The following is a 19,664-nucleotide window of genomic DNA, read 5'->3' on the forward strand; positions in this document are numbered from 1 at the left end:
GCCGTCATGATGTCCCCGGTCACCACATGTGGAGTCGTCATGATGTCTCTAGTCACCACATGTGGCGCCGTCATGATATCTCCCGTCACCACATGTGGCGCCGTCATGATGTCTCTCGTCACCACATGTGGCGTTGTCATGATGTCTCTAGTCATCACATGTGGCGCCGTCATGATGTTTCTCGTCACCACATGTGGCGTCTTCATGATGTCTCTAGTCATCACATGTGGCGCCGTCATGATGTCTCTTGTCCTCACATGTGGCGTCCTCTTGATGTCTCCCGTCACCATATGTGGCGCCGTCAAGATGTCTCCGGTCACCACATGTGGCGACGTCAGGATGTCTCCCGTCACCACATGTGGCGTCTTTATGATGTCTCCAGTCACCACATGTGGCGCCGTCATGATGTCTCTCGTCAACACATGTGGCGCCGTCATAATGTCTCGATATGTCCCGTTTCTACATGTTGCGCCGTCATGATTTCTCCCGTCACCACATGTGGCGTCGTGATGATGTCTCCGGTCACCACATATGACGCCGTCATGAAGTCTTCCGTCACCACATGTGGCGCCGTCATGATGTCTCCCGTCACCACATGTGACGCCGTCATGATGTTCCCGGTCACCACATCTGGCGCGGTCATGATGTCTCCAGTCACCCCATGTGGCGCCGTCATGATGTCTCCCGTCACCACATATGGAGTCGTCATGATGTCTCCAGTCACCACATGTGGCGCCGTCATGATATCTCCCGTCACCACATGTGGCGTCGTCATGATGTCTCCCGTCCCCATATGTGGCGCCGTCATGATGCCTCCTGTCCCCACATGTGGCGTCGTCATGATGTATCTAGTCATCACATGTGGCGCCGTCATGATGTCTCTTGTCCTCACATGTGGTGTCCTCATGATGTCTCCCGTCACCATATGTGGCGCCGTCATGATGTCTCCTGTCCCCACATGTGGCGTCGTCATGATGTCTCCCATCAGCACATGTGGGCCGTCATGATGTCTCCTGTCAAAAGCAGGAAAATTATATACTAGTAGGTACCAAACGATATCAAATGTGACTTTACGTTTTCATTATCTGTGAAGCATTGTCTCTCGGGTTGACAAAATTGCAGTATGTTTTGCAGGGAAAATCATAACTTAAAGTGAAAATCAAACGTGTTTTTTACGGTTAAGGAGTTGGTTACTTAACTATAAACATATTTTCTCGCCAATTAAAGTTGAACAAGGGATTGGACACAAGTTATAACAACTTATCATTGCCTTCTCCCGTCATAGGCATACACATCAAGTAGATATATATAATATTCACATAGACTCTGAATATCACAAACATAAAAACACCGTTCAAAACCTATTGCTAGATTTGATGATGTCTGAAAAAGTAGGTATTCCACCGAAAGATCTGAACTGCCAAACAAAAGGAGCTTTAAACTTAACACTGTAGTTAAGGCATTCAAGTTTTGGAGTTGTTTATATCTTTGGACACATAAATACAAAACAAACTTTTTTTGGCACAAGTTTTTCTTTCCTCATATGATTTAAAACTTTGTTTAAAAAAATATTAGACAACCTTCAGTCAATTTCAAAAAGTTTGTTTCTTTATTTCACTGCACATCTGATTGATCACCATACATATACAAATTTTTCATTAAACCATGGACTGTAATTTGCTGGTGAATAGGGGAATACAGGTTTTGGCAGGGATCAAGTAAAAAGTGTTTTACTCATGTTTTGCCTTAGTTTGGTTATTATGAATTCCTCATTGTCTTGAATTCCAGGACATGTATTTCCTGGAGACGCTTCAATGCTAATTAATTATCACCTTTCGGTTTATTTACGACGTTTTATCGCATAGAAATTCACATAGTGCTATGTTGTATATTTGTTGAATGTTTAAAAAATGGACAAAACGTTTTTTATTTGACATGTTTTAGGCAAAATCATTTGAGTAAAACTAATTACAATGATTAATACACAACGTTTGCAATATGCACCAACGAATGTGAAAATACTTACCAGTTTATAACACAACATATTTAACAGGTATGAAAAATTCAGTAGATAAATTAGTTTACTTTGTTGAATGTAAATGATACACTTATAGCCCTTTAAACCTCCTTCGTATGAGTTGTCTCTCGTTGGTGATAAGCGTGGCGTTGCGCCTGAAACAGCGGAAGAGAGATAACTCGTACAGGTTCAGGAAACTATTATTTATTAGGCATAACAAAAACTATTTATCATTAGAATTTTCTTGTGTACATTGATGTGACGAAAAAGTGTTTTTGTAAATGTCTGATATATGAATCACAAATCATTATTAAAATATGTTGGAAATGCAGTTGAATTTACACTTCACATACGTGTGCGAAAATGCCACAGTAGGAGCCCTTCACAAATGTATATCTGAATTTCGTTTCTAGCATGATGTAAAACTATTTTAGCTGCGTTATCGTAGCCGTTTCATACGTCGATACTCGATAGACGGTTCTGATAGGGATTCTCGCCATTTCCCTTTGCATGCATATATGAAGCGCCGTGAAATTATTTTAAATCTTTCATCAATTATAAAATTCATATGACCCTTACGTCATGTCAGTATGAGTAGATATCTTAGCCCTTTCCTCCTAGAACTGGCAGATAGTAATACCGTCTTGTTGTGCAAAAATAAAAATAAACATATTTTGTTAAGGGACTAAATGGTGAATTTTAAAAAAGTTTTTTTTTTCTAGGATATCACGATATTTTAAATATGGTAAATGCTGGTTCGCTTCATTAAATTTTCGTTTATTCTGTTGGCATTTATATTGCACTTGAATAACAACTTAAAGCAGTTAAATGCTGAAATAATACGGATATAAATTATCACTAAAATGCTCAATCTGTGTGGTTTTGGCGCCTCAATTTTAAATGTCAAATAAAAATATACAATTTATCAAAAGGCATACAAATGAAACTCAGAAAGAGACCATTTATATAAAACTTGTTTACAACGACCTTTTTGTTTTTAAACTTTATTGAAAATAAATGTCACTATTGCGAAATATTTGTCCTTTCCAAAAGAATTATTCCATGAAAACCACATGTTGCCATGGATCTAACAGAAATATAGTTATACAGTTGTTGACATTTTGAATGACTGCAGGAGTCGACGCATACACTTCACAAATGTTGCCTATCGGGAAGTATATTCAGAGCATCAATATAAATTTGGGATTTATAGGTCACGAAAGCATACGGCTAATTTAAAAGAATACTCTGATGTAGTGTTATTTTAATTAAGTGGTACTCTGATGTAGTGGTACTCTGATGTAGTGGTATTCAGAGGGAGTGGTACTCTGATATGTTGGTTCTCTGATGTGGTGGTACTCTGATGTAGTGGTACTCTGAGATAGTGGTATTCTGATGTAGTGTTACTCTGATGTAGTGGTACTCTGATGTAGTGGTATTCAGAAGGAGTGGTACTCTGATATGTTGGTATTCTGATGTAGTGGTACTCTGAGATAGTGGTATTCTGATGTAGTGTTACTCTGATGTAGTGGTACTCTGATAAAGTGGTACTCTGATGTAGAGGTACTCTGATGTTGTGCTACTCTGGTGTAGTGGTACTCTGATGTAGTGTTACTCTGATGTAGTGGTACTCTGATGTAGGTAGTGGTACTCTGATGAAGTGGTACTCTGATGAAGTGGTACTCTGATGGTGTGGTACTCTGATGTTGTGGTACTCTGATGTAGTGGTACTCTGATGTAGTGGTACTCTGATGTAGTGTTACTCTGATGTAGTGGTACTCTGATGAAGTGGTACTCTGATGTAGAGGTACTAAGATGTTGTGGTACTCTGGTGTAGTGGTACTCTGATGTAGTGGTATTCTGATGAAGTGGTACTCTGATGTAGTGGTACTCTGATGTTGTGGTACTCTGATGTTGTGATACTCTGATGTAGTGGTACTCTGGTGTAGTGGTACTCTGAGGAAGTGGTACTCTGATATGGTGGTTCTCTGATGTAGTGGTACTCTGATGTAGTGGTACTCTGAGATAGTGGTATTCTGATGAAGTGGTACTCTGATGTAGTGGTACTCTGATGTTGTGGTACTCTGATGTAGTGGTACTCTGGTGTAGTGGTACTCTGATGTTGTGGTTTTCTGATGTTGTGGCACTCAGATGTAGTGGTATTCTGTTGTAATTGTACTCTGCTGTAGTGGTATTCTGTTGTAATTGTACTCTGATGTTGTGGTACTCTGATGTGACAGTTCTCTAATGTAGTGGTACGCTGATGTAGTGGTACTCTAATGGTATGGTACTCTGATGTTGTGGTAACTCTAATGTAGTGGTACTCTGATGTGGTGGCTCTCTGATGTAGTGGTACTCTGATGTAGTGGTACTAAGATGTTGTGGTACTCTGATGTAGTGGTACTTTGATGTAGTGGTACTCTGATGTAGTTCTACTCTGATGTAGTGGTATTCTGATGTAGTGGTACTAAGATGAAGTGGTATTCTGATGAAGTGGTACTCTGATGTAGTTCTACTCTGATGTAGTGGTACTTTGATGTAGTGGTACTAAGATGTAGTGGTACTCTGATGTAGTGGTACTAAGATGTTGTGGTACTCTGATGTAGTGGTACTTTGATGTAGTGGTACTCTGATGTAGTGCTACTCTGATGTAGTGGTATTCTGATGTAGTGGTACTAAGATGAAGTGGTATTCTGATGAAGTGGTACTCTGATGTAGTTCTACTCTGATGTAGTGGTACTTTGATGTAGTGGTACTAAGATGTAGTGGTACTCTGATGTAGTGGTACTAAGATGTTGTGGTACTCTGATGTAGTGGTACTTAGATGTAGTGGTACTCTGATGTAGTGGTACTAAGATGTTGTGGTACTCTGATGTAGTGGTTCTCTGATGTAGTGGTACTCTGATGTAGTGGTACTCTGATGTAGTGGTACTCTGATGTAGTGGTACTCTGATGTAGTGGTACTCTGATGTAGTGGTACTCTGATGTAGTGGTACTCTGATGTAGTGGTACTCTGATGTAGTGGTACTCTGATGTAGTGGTACTCTGATGTAGTGGTACTCTGATGTAGTGGTACTCTGATGTAGTGGTACTCTGATGTAGTGGTACTCTGATGTAGTGGTACTCTGATGTAGTGGTACTCTGATGTAGTGGTACTCTGATGTAGTGGTACTCTGATGTAGTGGTACTCTGATGTAGTGGTACTCTGATGTAGTGGTACTCTGATGTAGTGGTACTCTGATGTAGTGGTACTCTGATGTAGTGGTACTCTGATGTAGTGGTACTCTGATGTAGTGGTACTAAGATGTTGTGGTACTCTGATGTAGTGGTACTTTGATGTAGTGGTACTCTGATGTAGTGGTACTCTGATGTAGTGGTACTCTGATGTAGTGGTACTCTGATGTAGTGGTACTCTGATGTAGTGGTACTCTGATGTAGTGGTACTCTGATGTAGTGGTACTCTGATGTAGTGGTACTCTGATGTAGTGGTACTCTGATGTAGTGGTACTCTGATGTAGTGGTACTCTGATGTAGTGGTACTCTGATGTAGTGGTACTCTGATGTAGTGGTACTCTGATGTAGTGGTACTCTGATGTAGTGGTACTCTGATGTAGTGGTACTCTGATGTAGTGGTACTCTGATGTAGTGGTACTCTGATGTAGTGGTACTCTGATGTAGTGGTACTCTGATGTAGTGGTACTCTGATGTAGTGGTACTCTGATGTAGTGGTACTCTGATGTAGTGGTACTCTGATGTAGTGGTACTCTGATGTAGTGGTACTAAGATGTTGTGGTACTCTGATGTAGTGGTACTTTGATGTAGTGGTACTCTGATGTAGTGGTACTCTGATGTAGTGGTACTCTGATGTAGTGGTACTCTGATGTAGTGGTACTCTGATGTAGTGGTACTCTGATGTAGTGGTACTCTGATGTAGTGGTACTCTGATGTAGTGGTACTCTGATGTAGTGGTACTCTGATGTAGTGGTACTCTGATGTAGTGGTACTCTGATGTAGTGGTACTCTGATGTAGTGGTACTCTGATGTAGTGGTACTCTGATGTAGTGGTACTCTGATGTAGTGGTACTCTGATGTAGTGGTACTCTGATGTAGTGGTACTCTGATGTAGTGGTACTCTGATGTAGTGGTACTCTGATGTAGTGGTACTCTGATGTAGTGGTACTCTGATGTAGTGGTACTCTGATGTAGTGGTACTCTGATGTAGTGGTACTCTGATGTAGTGGTACTCTGATGTAGTGGTACTCTGATGTAGTGGTACTCTGATGTTGTGGTACTCTGATGTAGTGGTACTCTGATGTAGTGGTACTCTGATGTAGTGGTACTCTGATGTAGTGGTACTCTGATGTAGTGGTACTCTGATGTAGTGGTACTCTGATGTAGTGGTACTCTGATGTAGTGGTACTCTGATGTAGTGGTACTCTGATGTAGTGGTACTCTGATGTAGTGGTACTCTGATGTAGTGGTACTCTGATGTAGTGGTACTCTGATGTAGTGGTACTCTGATGTAGTGGTACTCTGATGTAGTGGTACTCTGATGTAGTGGTACTCTGATGTAGTGGTACTCTGATGTAGTGGTACTCTGATGTAGTGGTACTCTGATGTAGTGGTACTCTGATGTAGTGGTACTCTGATGTAGTGGTACTCTGATGTAGTGGTACTCTGATGTAGTGGTACTCTGATGTAGTGGTACTCTGATGTAGTGGTACTCTGATGTAGTGGTACTCTGATGTAGTGGTACTCTGATGTAGTGGTACTCTGATGTAGTGGTACTATGATGTTGTGGTACTCTGATGTAGTGGTACTCTGATGTAGTGGTACTCTGATGTAGTTCTACTCTGATGTAGTGGTATTCTGATGTAGTGGTACTAAGATGAAGTGGTATTCTGATGAAGTGGTACTCTGATGTAGTTCTACTCTGATGTAGTGGTACTTTGATGTAGTGGTACTAAGATGTAGTGGTACTCTGATGTAGTGGTACTCTGATGTAGAGGTACTCTGATGGAATGGTACTCTGATGTAGTGGTACTCTGATGTAGAGGTACTCTGATGTAATGGCACTCTGATGTAGTGGTACTCTGGTGTAGTGGTATCCTGATGTAGTGGTACTCTGATGTAGTTTTACTCTGATGTAGTTTTACTCTGATGTAGTGGTACTCTGATGTAGTGGTACTAAGATGTAGTGGTATTCTGATGAAGTGGTACTCTGATGTAGTTCTACTCTGATGTAGTGGTACTAAGATGTAGAGGTACTCTGATGTAGTGGTACTCTGATGTAGAGGTACTCTGATGTAGTGGTACGCTGATGTAGTGGTACTCTGATGTAATGGTACTCTGGTGTAGTGGTACTCTGATGTAGAGGTACTCTGATGTAGTGGTACTCTGGTGTAGTGGTACTTTGATGTAGTGGTACTCTGATGTAGAGGTACTCTGATGAAGTGGTACTCTGGTGTAGTGGTACTCTGATGTAGTGGTACTCTAATGTAGTGGTACTCTGATGTTGTGGTACTCTGGTGTAGTGGTACTCTGATGTAGTGGTATTTTGATTAAGTGGTACCCTGATGTAGTGGCACTCTGATGTAGTGGTACTCAGAGGGAGTGGTACTCATATATGGTGGTTCTCTGATGTAAAGGTACTCTGGTGTAGTGGTACTCTGTTGTAGTGGTACTCTGGTGTAGTGGTACTCCGATGTAGTGGTATTTTGATTAAGTGGTACTCTGATGTAGTGGTACTCTGATATGGTGGTTCTCTGATGTAGTGGTAATCTGGTGTAGTGGTACTCTGATGTAGTGGTACTCTGATATGGTGGCTCTCTGATTTAGTGGTACTCTGATGTAGTGGTACTCTGGTGTAGTGGTACTCTGATGTAGTGGTATTTTGATTAAGTGGTACTCTGATGTAGTGGCGCTCTGATGTAGTGGTACTCAGAGGGAGTGGTACTCATATATGGTGGTTCTCTGATGTAAAGGTACTCTGGTGTAGTGGTACTCTGTTGTATTGGTACGCTGATGTAGTGGTACTCTGATGTAGAGGTACTCTGGTGTAGTGGTACTCTGATGTGGTGGTATTTTGATTAAGTGGTACTCTGATGTAGTGGCGCTCTGATGTAGTGGTACTCAGAGGGAGTGGTACTCATATATGGTGGTTCTCTGATGTAAAGGTACTCTGGTGTAGTGGTACTCTGTTGTAGTGGTACTCTGGTGTAGTGGTACTCTGTTGTAGTGGTACGCTGATGTAGTGGTACTCTGATGTTGTGGTACTCTGGTTTAGTGGTACTCTGATGTTGTGGTTCACTGATGATGTGGTATTCTGATGTAGTGGTACTCTGTTGTAGTGGTACGCTGATGTAGTGGTACTCTGATGTAGTGGTACTCTGATGTAGTGGTACTCTGATGTAGTGGTACTCTGATGTAGTGGTACTAATATGTAGTGGTACTCTGATGTAGTGGTACTCTGATGTTGTGGTACTCTGGTGTAATGGTACTCTGATGTAATTGTACTCTGATGTAGTGGTACTCTGATGGTGTGGTACTCTGATGGTGTGGTATTCTGGTGTAGTGGTACTCTAATGTAATGGTACTCATATGTAGTGGAACTCCGATGTAGTGGTACTTCCAAAAGCTGTCTCCCCTAATTTTGTTGTCTGTCCTATTGTTTTGCCGTAAGTGTATTTCCAAAAGCTGTCGCCCCTTATGTTTTTTGCCTATCCTATTGTTTTGCCGTCAGAGTAGTTCCAAAAGCTGTCATCACTACTTTTGATGTCTATTCTATTGTTTTGCCGTCAGAGTATTTCCAAAAGCTGTCATTCCTAATTTTGATGTCTATTCTTTTGTTTTGCCGTCAAAGTAGTTCCAAAAGCTGTCATCCCTAATTGTGATGTCTATTCTTTTGTTTTGCCGTCAAAGTAGTTCCAAAAGCTCTCATCACTACTTTTGATGTCTATTCTATTGTTTTGCCGTCAGAGTAGTTCCAAAAGATGTTTCCCATAGTTTTGTTTTTTATCCTTTTGTTTTGCCGTCAGTGTAGTTCCAATAACTGTCTCCCCTATTTTTGATGTCTATACTATTTTTTCGCCGTCAGAGTAGTTCCAATTGCTGTCTTCTCTAATTCTGTTGCCAGGGTGGTTCCTGTTTCTGTTTACCGAATCATTTCATTGTCTACCCTATTGCGTGTTCTTCAATCCTCATTCCTGTTTATTATGATATACAACATTTCAGTGGCTGTTGATGCTTCAACGCACATGATCAATACATATAATCATTCTTATGTTAATTGTCACCATATCAAAGGATCATGTGAAACAGCCAGTGAAAACGTGATTACTTTGGAAGTCAGATCTGATGTGGGTTGACCGTTTCAAACACAGAGATACATGTACCATGTTTCGACGTTTTGGCGCGACGGGGGTCCCGAAAGGATCACGATTTTTGATCCTGATCGCAATGAGTGGTCTTTGGCAAGGTAAGGACGTCTTTTGTTTATGAAGGACTATGACCAGATAGGGCTTAATTTCATTTTAATTGATTTGTTATGATGATGTATATTATAGCCTTTCCGAAATAAAAGAAATACAGCAGATTTGATTCAACGTGACGAACAGAAGAAAGAGTTATAAAACAATTAAAGGAATTTTCAAAATTGACATCAGCTTGTTTGTACCGATATTGTATCATAACCTGAACTTTTATTCTACATTTTGTTCCTTTTCTTGGCGATGACTGTCGTCTCATATTCACATATACAGAATTGAAAAAAATAAATGAATATATCTAATTCACGTATGCTGGTAATTGTAAGGCGATGGGGAAAATGCCTATGTTCATTCAGTGTAGTTGAGAATTATTTGCGTGAACATTCCGATGGCTTTTATTTCAAACTTCTTTTTTAAAATTTCATTAAACGATATGTGCTCTGTTCGCATTAACAAACCAGACCTAGAAACAAAGGAAACACAGCATCATAAACGTAACAGACGCCAAAAAAAGAAAACAGCTTTAATATTACAGACATCAACATAAAAGGGGAGACAACATCATTTATGATACAGACATCAAATAAATGAGAAGACAGCAGCAACAACGCAAGAAATATCAAATAAAACGGGATACACCACAATTATTTATCAAGGTTTTACAGACTTATTGCTGCTTTTGTTTAATAAACATTGGTATTTATATATAATGATAATCTTAAAGTAATTATTCTGTTTTATTGAAATTAGTCTTATTGTAAATTGCAGTTTGTCTTGTCAAATGCCGGCCTCAAGTCTTTATGCTTGGGTTTCCAGAGAATCGAGTGCAGGGGTACTCATATCTACGGGTAACCGTGACTAACGCATGTGAACGACGAATAAACGTGACCATAACATCTCACGTATTTAACGATCTGGACACATACGTTCTGCAACCTGCAGCTAGCGACACTTCAACAGTAGCTGGAGAATTGATGGTTAAGGGTTCCAAGAGAACCAAGCAAGGGGTCAAAATTATCACGACCGGTGACGCGAAAGTGTACATTGAGGTTGACAACATCAACGCTAAGGAAGGAGCTCTGGTTATACCCGTGCAATTCCTTGGATACCGCCATTATGTGGTGACCGGAGTGTCTACTGAGGGAACAACTCAGTCGGAAATTCTTCTTGTTGGAGTAACTGATCAAACAGATGTTGCCGTGACCATCCATACTACCACAAACGTTATTTACGATCGAGACATGTTCTTTAATGGTGCGGTAATTTATATACAGCTTGACGAATTTGATACAGTTCAGATTCAAAGTGACAGCGGTGACTTGTCAGGATCTCTTATCGAATCGTCCTCGCCGATAAGTGTTTTCAGCGGAAATCAAGCTGTGAGCATAAACACAAATGTCGGCTACCTATTGGAGCAAATGCCAGCCATAATGTTTTGGCAGACTAAGTTCGTTATTGTGCCCCCGAAAGGGTTCAATTACGAATGTAAAATAGTGGCTGCTTTCTCGTGGACTTTGGTGCGCTACCGATGTAGTTTGGTTGGGTGGCATGACGTACTGTTAGTATCCGCGGGAACAGACGTGGCATTACAATTGGGAAGCGCCCTCTGTACGGTCATTGCCAGCAAGCCAATACTGACGACTATGATTATCCGTGCGATGACGTTTGATCCTGCCATGGTCGTGATACAACCGGTACGGGAAGTCCACAGACACATCCCGTTTTATGTCCCCGAAACTCTTGAGTTCGCCCAAATCATTCTTGTTACGTACACAGATGACATCTACGATATGACCTTGGACAATGACACTTTGACCAATGTAATAGCGCCTTCGTTTGAACCTCTTTATGTTGCCGTTGTTGAAGACATCAAAAGTGGGACTCACATTATCAAAACATCCGGGTCATCCTTGAGGATATCGGGGTATATATTTGGGTTGTTTGGTGGCTTGACATCGGCATTCCCACTGCAATTTCAACAAAACAGGGTGAGAATCGCTTAATTATATATTTGTATATCCAAAAAATACATAATCTCCTTTTTTTCGTGTTTTTTGCTCCAAAATAGCACTGTTCGTTTAGTTTTTATATTTGTTCATATTTTGTCTCATTTCTAATACACCAATTTTCTACTAATCTTCGAAAATAGAAATAAAAACACGCATTACGGTACAATTATATTCAATATGTCTATTTATCAAATTGTCTGTATGTATAATATGGTGGTTTGTTTTTGTTGTTAAAAAATTATAGGCATTTTTAAACATTACTGATTAGAGATATTCATTAGAAATGATTAAATCTAGAAAATAGTCTTGCTTGAATTCACAATCATATGTGTGTTTTAGATGCATTCACAATTGCTGAATAGAGTTAAGGGTTCAGGGTATCCTATCAATTCAACGAGTAAACTTTTAATATAAGGCAATTGGATATTATGTTCAAAGAACGTAGCACAGCCAGTGGTAGCGCGATGACGGTTACAGAAAAGCCTAAATTTTATGAAAATCACAATTAGTTCATGTATACACAATGGACTGTTTCAGATCAGAAACAATTGGTTTGCCCATTAAGAATATTGGCTTTAGTGTTAGCGGATAGTATCGTCCATGTTTACACAATAAACTGATTTTAAATTTCCATGTAATTGTATTTAAAGTCGCGTGAGGTCGATACAACATCAACAACAACAACAACATCTCTGAATGGCGCCGTTGATAATCCTATCCTGAACAATGTCGCCCTGGGTACAACAACAGTCACAGACAATTCCATGCTTGTTGAGTCGAGCAGATCAGAGACCGATACAATATCCACCATAGTCACTGGAACACCGGGACCGCCGACCAAGGCAACAATCTCCTCATTTGAAGGAACATCCGAACCAACCAGCGAAACAACAGCTGTTGCAACATCCGAACCAACCAGCGAAACAACAGCTGCGATACGTGTTGCAACATCCGAACCAACCACTGCAAAAACATCTGCAAAATTTGAAGGATCAACCGAAACAGAATTTGAAACAATCGGCATTGCTGTCGGAACACCCGAAACGACAACCGTCAATGTTGATACAACAACTGTTGCTGTCGTAGATGGAACCCTGATCGTCCTTAGTAGTGATCCTACAACTGATCCTACACTGATGCCACAGGATGGAACAACAACATCATCCGCGGCTGAGGTAACAACCATCACCGGATATGGGTCACAAGGTAAATTAAGATATAGGTGGGAAACTATACTTCGCTAATACGGACACGAACTTATAAAATGTTCTGATATAAACTGATAAGGATGCAGAATGTTCGTGCTGGGGGTATATATCATTTGTCAAATGGATAGGACTTTCTGGTGTTTTTAAATCAGACACAATGAAATGAAGACACCATTGTGTATATTTTTTGTAAAAGAGGCAAACACTACACCATCAATAAAGATTTTCATGTTTTATATGAACATTTAAGTTTGCGAATCGTAAAGTCATGGGATTTGTTTTACAAGGTTTTTTTCTTTCATTCTTACTCCTTAAATCGATATCATAATTTTATATAAGTTATTTTCTTGATAACGATGCATGAAAGATTACAACATTCTTTGTAGCGCCTACGAGATCATCCATCAGACCAGTCCTTTGTGGAACCTACCCTCGGGAAAACAAGACATGCTATACGTACTGCGCTAACCGCACGAGGGAAATAAACGTCCGCATTGTGGATATGCGCGCCAACCTCATAGACCGGAAGTCAACTAGTCGATACCTGCGCAGTCTTTCTTCTGCACTAGATGACCGAACATCCGCCCAGACTATCGGGTATACGGGTGTGATTGTCCTGGTGTCATTTTTTCTGTTCATAATTATTTTAGATGTGAAGGCAGGTGGTAAGTCTAAGAAAAAGAATTTAAGAAACCCGGTATAACACTGAATAATATATATCAGTCTGTAGAGAATTCGGTCAGATGACTCAAGGAAGAAATATATCTCTTATGATTGATTTCCGTATAACTTAACTAAGGTAGAGAATCCCAACACTTTGTACTGCCTTAAAAAGTTATTTTACCTATACATTTAAATTTCTTTACCTTAAATTCTTACAAAGACAATTATAGTGAATTACAATTTTAGGGAGTGACAACATTTTGATTTTTTTCTCAAAAAATTAAAAAAGATCCTTTCCATCTTCTTAACGACCTATTTTTCAATGAGCGATATCGCTCTGAAGCTCTCTCCGTTTTTATCGAATGGAACGGAGATCGAATGACCACGTCGGAGCTTCTTTTTGTGAAAAGACATTGTAAGAAATATGTTTTGCCTTCTATAACTTTTTTCTATTGCAAGCAACTCAAAGTCTAACAAATTGAAACCGCAAAATATATATATTTCTTCCTTCAATAATTCTTTGCTATAATGTCTGGGAAAGCAACTCCTTGCCGAACGAATTGGAACTCTTCTTCGTTGGAGATATAACAGAGCGCTGGGACTATCTACCTTAACTGCAATGTTTTGTATCTGTAAAAGGCATTTACACTAGCTGTTAAGCCAATAGGTATCTTGTTGTGGTAAATGGCTTGTAGGTGTATCGACAATATACTGGCGTTGGCAAACACTTTTTGTCTATTATTATCTCCCTTTGATTTGACGTCCTGGCGACAGCTAGAGTCCTAATAGAAAGATGGTTGCCTAGGGCGACAACAGCGAATTCTGGACTTATTATTTTGAGAACTCGAAAATTTGCACATTTCAAAACACGGTTTTCGTTTTCTAGACCTCTAGCAGTATATGCCTCCGTTTTCTGTGATAGAACTTGAAAATGTTAAATTTGAAAACCGAAAGGTTTAATTATCTCAGGTGCTCACAAGAATTATATACAAGCTTAGATAGATTATATACAGGAGTCGGATGAAACAAATTAATGGTCACATTTGTTTTTTACGAACTGTGATCAAAAAACCATTTTACCTCGATCGTCTAGTGATGTTTATAGTTACAATACCATATTTTCGGATCCATTATGTCCCAACCTATTCGTTTTACAACAGATAAATACCTCATTGCAATATTTTTTTCTGTCTGCGGTAAACAGTGGCAATATCTTTCATTAGATACTAGTTTAAACAAACATGTATTTTATTGTACAAATATACAAATATTTCTTTGATGTACGTAGGTACGGAATCTGCCGAAATGTGACGAGTGCGGTCAAAATGTTCACTTTGTTTACCGTTCTGCATCCAGTTACTTAACTTTAAATATTTCATTTCATAATTATTTTATTGTTTCAATTAACAATAGGATTGGGCTTTCAGTAAATATGTCGACTCTTACTTTGTATTGCGTATTATTTAATAACGTCACAGTGTTGTTTATTAAGAATATAAAATTGTAACACTATAAATGGTTTTAAGTTCGTATCTGTTTTGATGTATTACTACATTTCGGAGCAATTTTGACATGCATTTCACCTTTGACCTTTGACATGCATTTCATCTTTAGTACCATTGTTAAGCTGCAGTCAAAGTGTTCGGGGTTTTTCTGCTTCCACTTACAATATTTTTTAGATAAGCGCTTCCTTACTTTGTTATTATTTAATGACACAAGGTGATGGATACTGCTTGTGGGCTACAGTTCCAGGGGTTGCTAGCACTTATTCTTTAAGATAATATTTGTAACATTATANTATATATGTATGTACCCTAGGCTATCAGACAACTGTAGGTTGATAATCGGTCTTTGAATCAATTGGTCTCAAGTTTGAATCAACGGTCAATTCAATTGTTCGGAAGAGGGTTGACGAAATTTATTCGTCTTGGATGACACCAAGCATAGTCATCAATGATGGATTCGTAGTTTAATGGTATGTCCTTGTGTACAAAGAGCAACAAGAGAGCATTAAGTCGCTCCTCACCCATGGTGCTGCGGTAAGTATTCTTAACGAAGCGTAATGCCGAATTGCTACGCTCGACACTAGCACTTGTGACAGGAGTGATTAGCAGCAGTTGCAGGATTGTTGCAATGTTGGGGTACAGATTTGAATTTGTTGACGTAAGTGAGTCTTGGAGTGTTGCCGGCTTGGCATCACAGTCTGACCAACGCCGTTTCCAGAGTTGCAGTTCCTGTGGAGCGCTGCTTTTGCTTGGGAGGTCTGGTGAAAAGAACCCTAGTACCTTGTCCTGGGCATCCTCGTCCAGTCGTTCAATGTTGGTAGGTAGTAACACCTGTGCTGACATACCTGTGAATCTGTCATTAAGTTGTTGGTGTAGACTGTCGACGAATGGAATGAATATAGCACGCCGATAATATGTAATAGGCGACTTTGCCTTGACATTGCTCCTCATGGTCTGTCTGCCACATGTACGTGGAACGGTGATGGTTTCGCGACATTGATATCATCTTCAGGAAAACTCTCCCAAACTCTTTCCTCGACGCTGTCCTCATTTTAAGGAACTGCTCCTTGATCACCACCACTTCATTGTATGCGTTAACCACATCAAGGTCATCATAAGTATAGCATATCATCTGGTACGTACAACTTATTACTACGTACACAATAGTATGCTGTGTGAAGATACTTTCTTGTACGTACACGATGGTAAGCTATAAGTACCACAATGATATATTATGCTGTACATACAAGATAGTTAAACAGTTCCAACAATATATATGTATGTACCCTAGGCTATCAGACAACTGTAGGTTGATAATCGGTCTTTGAATCAATTGGTCTCAAGTTTGAATCAACGGTCAATTCAATTGTTCGGAAGAGGGTTGACGAAATTTATTCGTCTTGGATGACACCAAGCATAGTCATCAATGATGGATTCGTAGTTTAATGGTATGTCCTTGTGTACAAAGAGCAACAAGAGAGCATTAAGTCGCTCCTCACCCATGGTGCTGCGGTAAGTATTCTTAACGAAGCGTAATGCCGAATTGCTACGCTCGACACTAGCACTTGTGACAGGAGTGATTAGCAGCAGTTGCAGGATTGTTGCAATGTTGGGGTACAGATTTGAATTTGTTGACGTAAGTGAGTCTTGGAGTGTTGCCGGCTTGGCATCACAGTCTGACCAACGCCGTTTCCAGAGTTGCAGTTCCTGTGGAGCGCTGCTTTTGCTTGGGAGGTCTGGTGAAAAGAACCCTAGTACCTTGTCCTGGGCATCCTCGTCCAGTCGTTCAATGTTGGTAGGTAGTAACACCTGTGCTGACATACCTGTGAATCTGTCATTAAGTTGTTGGTGTAGACTGTCGACGAATGGAATGAATATAGCACGCCGATAATATGTAATAGGCGACTTTGCCTTGACATTGCTCCTCATGGTCTGTCTGCCACATGTACGTGGAACGGTGATGGTTTCGCGACATTGATATCATCTTCAGGAAAACTCTCCCAAACTCTTTCCTCGACGCTGTCCTCATTTTAAGGAACTGCTCCTTGATCACCACCACTTCATTGTATGCGTTAACCACATCAAGGTCATCATAAGTATAGCATATCATCTGGTACGTACAACTTATTACTACGTACACAATAGTATGCTGTGTGAAGATACTTTCTTGTACGTACACGATGGTAAGCTATAAGTACCACAATGATATATTATGCTGTACATACAAGATAGTTAAACAGTTCCAACAATATATATGTATGTACCCTAGGCTATCAGACAACTGTAGGTTGATAATCGGTCTTTGAATCAATTGGTCTCAAGTTTGAATCAACGGTCAATTCAATTGTTCGGAAGAGGGTTGACGAAATTTATTCGTCTTGGATGACACCAAGCATAGTCATCAATGATGGATTCGTAGTTTAATGGTATGTCCTTGTGTACAAAGAGCAACAAGAGAGCATTAAGTCGCTCCTCACCCATGGTGCTGCGGTAAGTATTCTTAACGAAGCGTAATGCCGAATTGCTACGCTCGACACTAGCACTTGTGACAGGAGTGATTAGCAGCAGTTGCAGGATTGTTGCAATGTTGGGGTACAGATTTGAATTTGTTGACGTAAGTGAGTCTTGGAGTGTTGCCGGCTTGGCATCACAGTCTGACCAACGCCGTTTCCAGAGTTGCAGTTCCTGTGGAGCGCTGCTTTTGCTTGGGAGGTCTGGTGAAAAGAACCCTAGTACCTTGTCCTGGGCATCCTCGTCCAGTCGTTCAATGTTGGTAGGTAGTAACACCTGTGCTGACATACCTGTGAATCTGTCATTAAGTTGTTGGTGTAGACTGTCGACGAATGGAATGAATATAGCACGCCGATAATATGTAATAGGCGACTTTGCCTTGACATTGCTCCTCATGGTCTGTCTGCCACATGTACGTGGAACGGTGATGGTTTCGCGACATTGATATCATCTTCAGGAAAACTCTCCCAAACTCTTTCCTCGACGCTGTCCTCATTTTAAGGAACTGCTCCTTGATCACCACCACTTCATTGTATGCGTTAACCACATCAAGGTCATCATAAGTATAGCATATCATCTGGTACGTACAACTTATTACTACGTACACAATAGTATGCTGTGTGAAGATACTTTCTTGTACGTACACGATGGTAAGCTATAAGTACCACAATGATATATTATGCTGTACATACAAGATAGTTAAACAGTTCCAACAATATATATGTATGTACCCTAGGCTATCAGACAACTGTAGGTTGATAATCGGTCTTTGAATCAATTGGTCTCAAGTTTGAATCAACGGTCAATTCAATTGTTCGGAAGAGGGTTGACGAAATTTATTCGTCTTGGATGACACCAAGCATAGTCATCAATGATGGATTCGTAGTTTAATGGTATGTCCTTGTGTACAAAGAGCAACAAGAGAGCATTAAGTCGCTCCTCACCCATGGTGCTGCGGTAAGTATTCTTAACGAAGCGTAATGCCGAATTGCTACGCTCGACACTAGCACTTGTGACAGGAGTGATTAGCAGCAGTTGCAGGATTGTTGCAATGTTGGGGTACAGATTTGAATTTGTTGACGTAAGTGAGTCTTGGAGTGTTGCCGGCTTGGCATCACAGTCTGACCAACGCCGTTTCCAGAGTTGCAGTTCCTGTGGAGCGCTGCTTTTGCTTGGGAGGTCTGGTGAAAAGAACCCTAGTACCTTGTCCTGGGCATCCTCGTCCAGTCGTTCAATGTTGGTAGGTAGTAACACCTGTGCTGACATACCTGTGAATCTGTCATTAAGTTGTTGGTGTAGACTGTCGACGAATGGAATGAATATAGCACGCCGATAATATGTAATAGGCGACTTTGCCTTGACATTGCTCCTCATGGTCTGTCTGCCACATGTACGTGGAACGGTGATGGTTTCGCGACATTGATATCATCTTCAGGAAAACTCTCCCAAACTCTTTCCTCGACGCTGTCCTCATTTTAAGGAACTGCTCCTTGATCACCACCACTTCATTGTATGCGTTAACCACATCAAGGTCATCATAAGTATAGCATATCATCTGGTACGTACAACTTATTACTACGTACACAATAGTATGCTGTGTGAAGATACTTTCTTGTACGTACACGATGGTAAGCTATAAGTACCACAATGATATATTATGCTGTACATACAAGATAGTTAAACAGTTCCAACAATATATATGTATGTACCCTAGGCTATCAGACAACTGTAGGTTGATAATCGGTCTTTGAATCAATTGGTCTCAAGTTTGAATCAACGGTCAATTCAATTGTTCGGAAGAGGGTTGACGAAATTTATTCGTCTTGGATGACACCAAGCATAGTCATCAATGATGGATTCGTAGTTTAATGGTATGTCCTTGTGTACAAAGAGCAACAAGAGAGCATTAAGTCGCTCCTCACCCATGGTGCTGCGGTAAGTATTCTTAACGAAGCGTAATGCCGAATTGCTACGCTCGACACTAGCACTTGTGACAGGAGTGATTAGCAGCAGTTGCAGGATTGTTGCAATGTTGGGGTACAGATTTGAATTTGTTGACGTAAGTGAGTCTTGGAGTGTTGCCGGCTTGGCATCACAGTCTGACCAACGCCGTTTCCAGAGTTGCAGTTCCTGTGGAGCGCTGCTTTTGCTTGGGAGGTCTGGTGAAAAGAACCCTAGTACCTTGTCCTGGGCATCCTCGTCCAGTCGTTCAATGTTGGTAGGTAGTAACACCTGTGCTGACATACCTGTGAATCTGTCATTAA

At 40.4% G+C, this 19,664-nt stretch overlaps 1 protein-coding gene across 1 annotated transcript; it reads left to right on the forward strand.

Annotated features, from left to right (window-relative positions):
• The first annotated feature begins 9,475 nt into the window (after positions 1-9,475).
• LOC110456715 lies at positions 9,476-13,424 on the forward strand. The gene is made up of 4 exons (XM_021507626.1): positions 9,476-9,494; positions 10,273-11,492; positions 12,164-12,719; positions 13,108-13,424. Exons 1-4 carry the CDS (start codon positions 9,476-9,478, stop codon positions 13,422-13,424), a joined length of 2,112 nt encoding a protein of 703 aa, XP_021363301.1.
• The last annotated feature ends 6,240 nt before the right edge of the window (positions 13,425-19,664 follow it).

This window comes from Mizuhopecten yessoensis, unplaced genomic scaffold, assembly GCF_002113885.1.
Source record: "Mizuhopecten yessoensis strain PY_sf001 unplaced genomic scaffold, ASM211388v2 scaffold8839.1, whole genome shotgun sequence".
Taxonomy (NCBI): domain Eukaryota; kingdom Metazoa; phylum Mollusca; class Bivalvia; order Pectinida; family Pectinidae; genus Mizuhopecten; species Mizuhopecten yessoensis.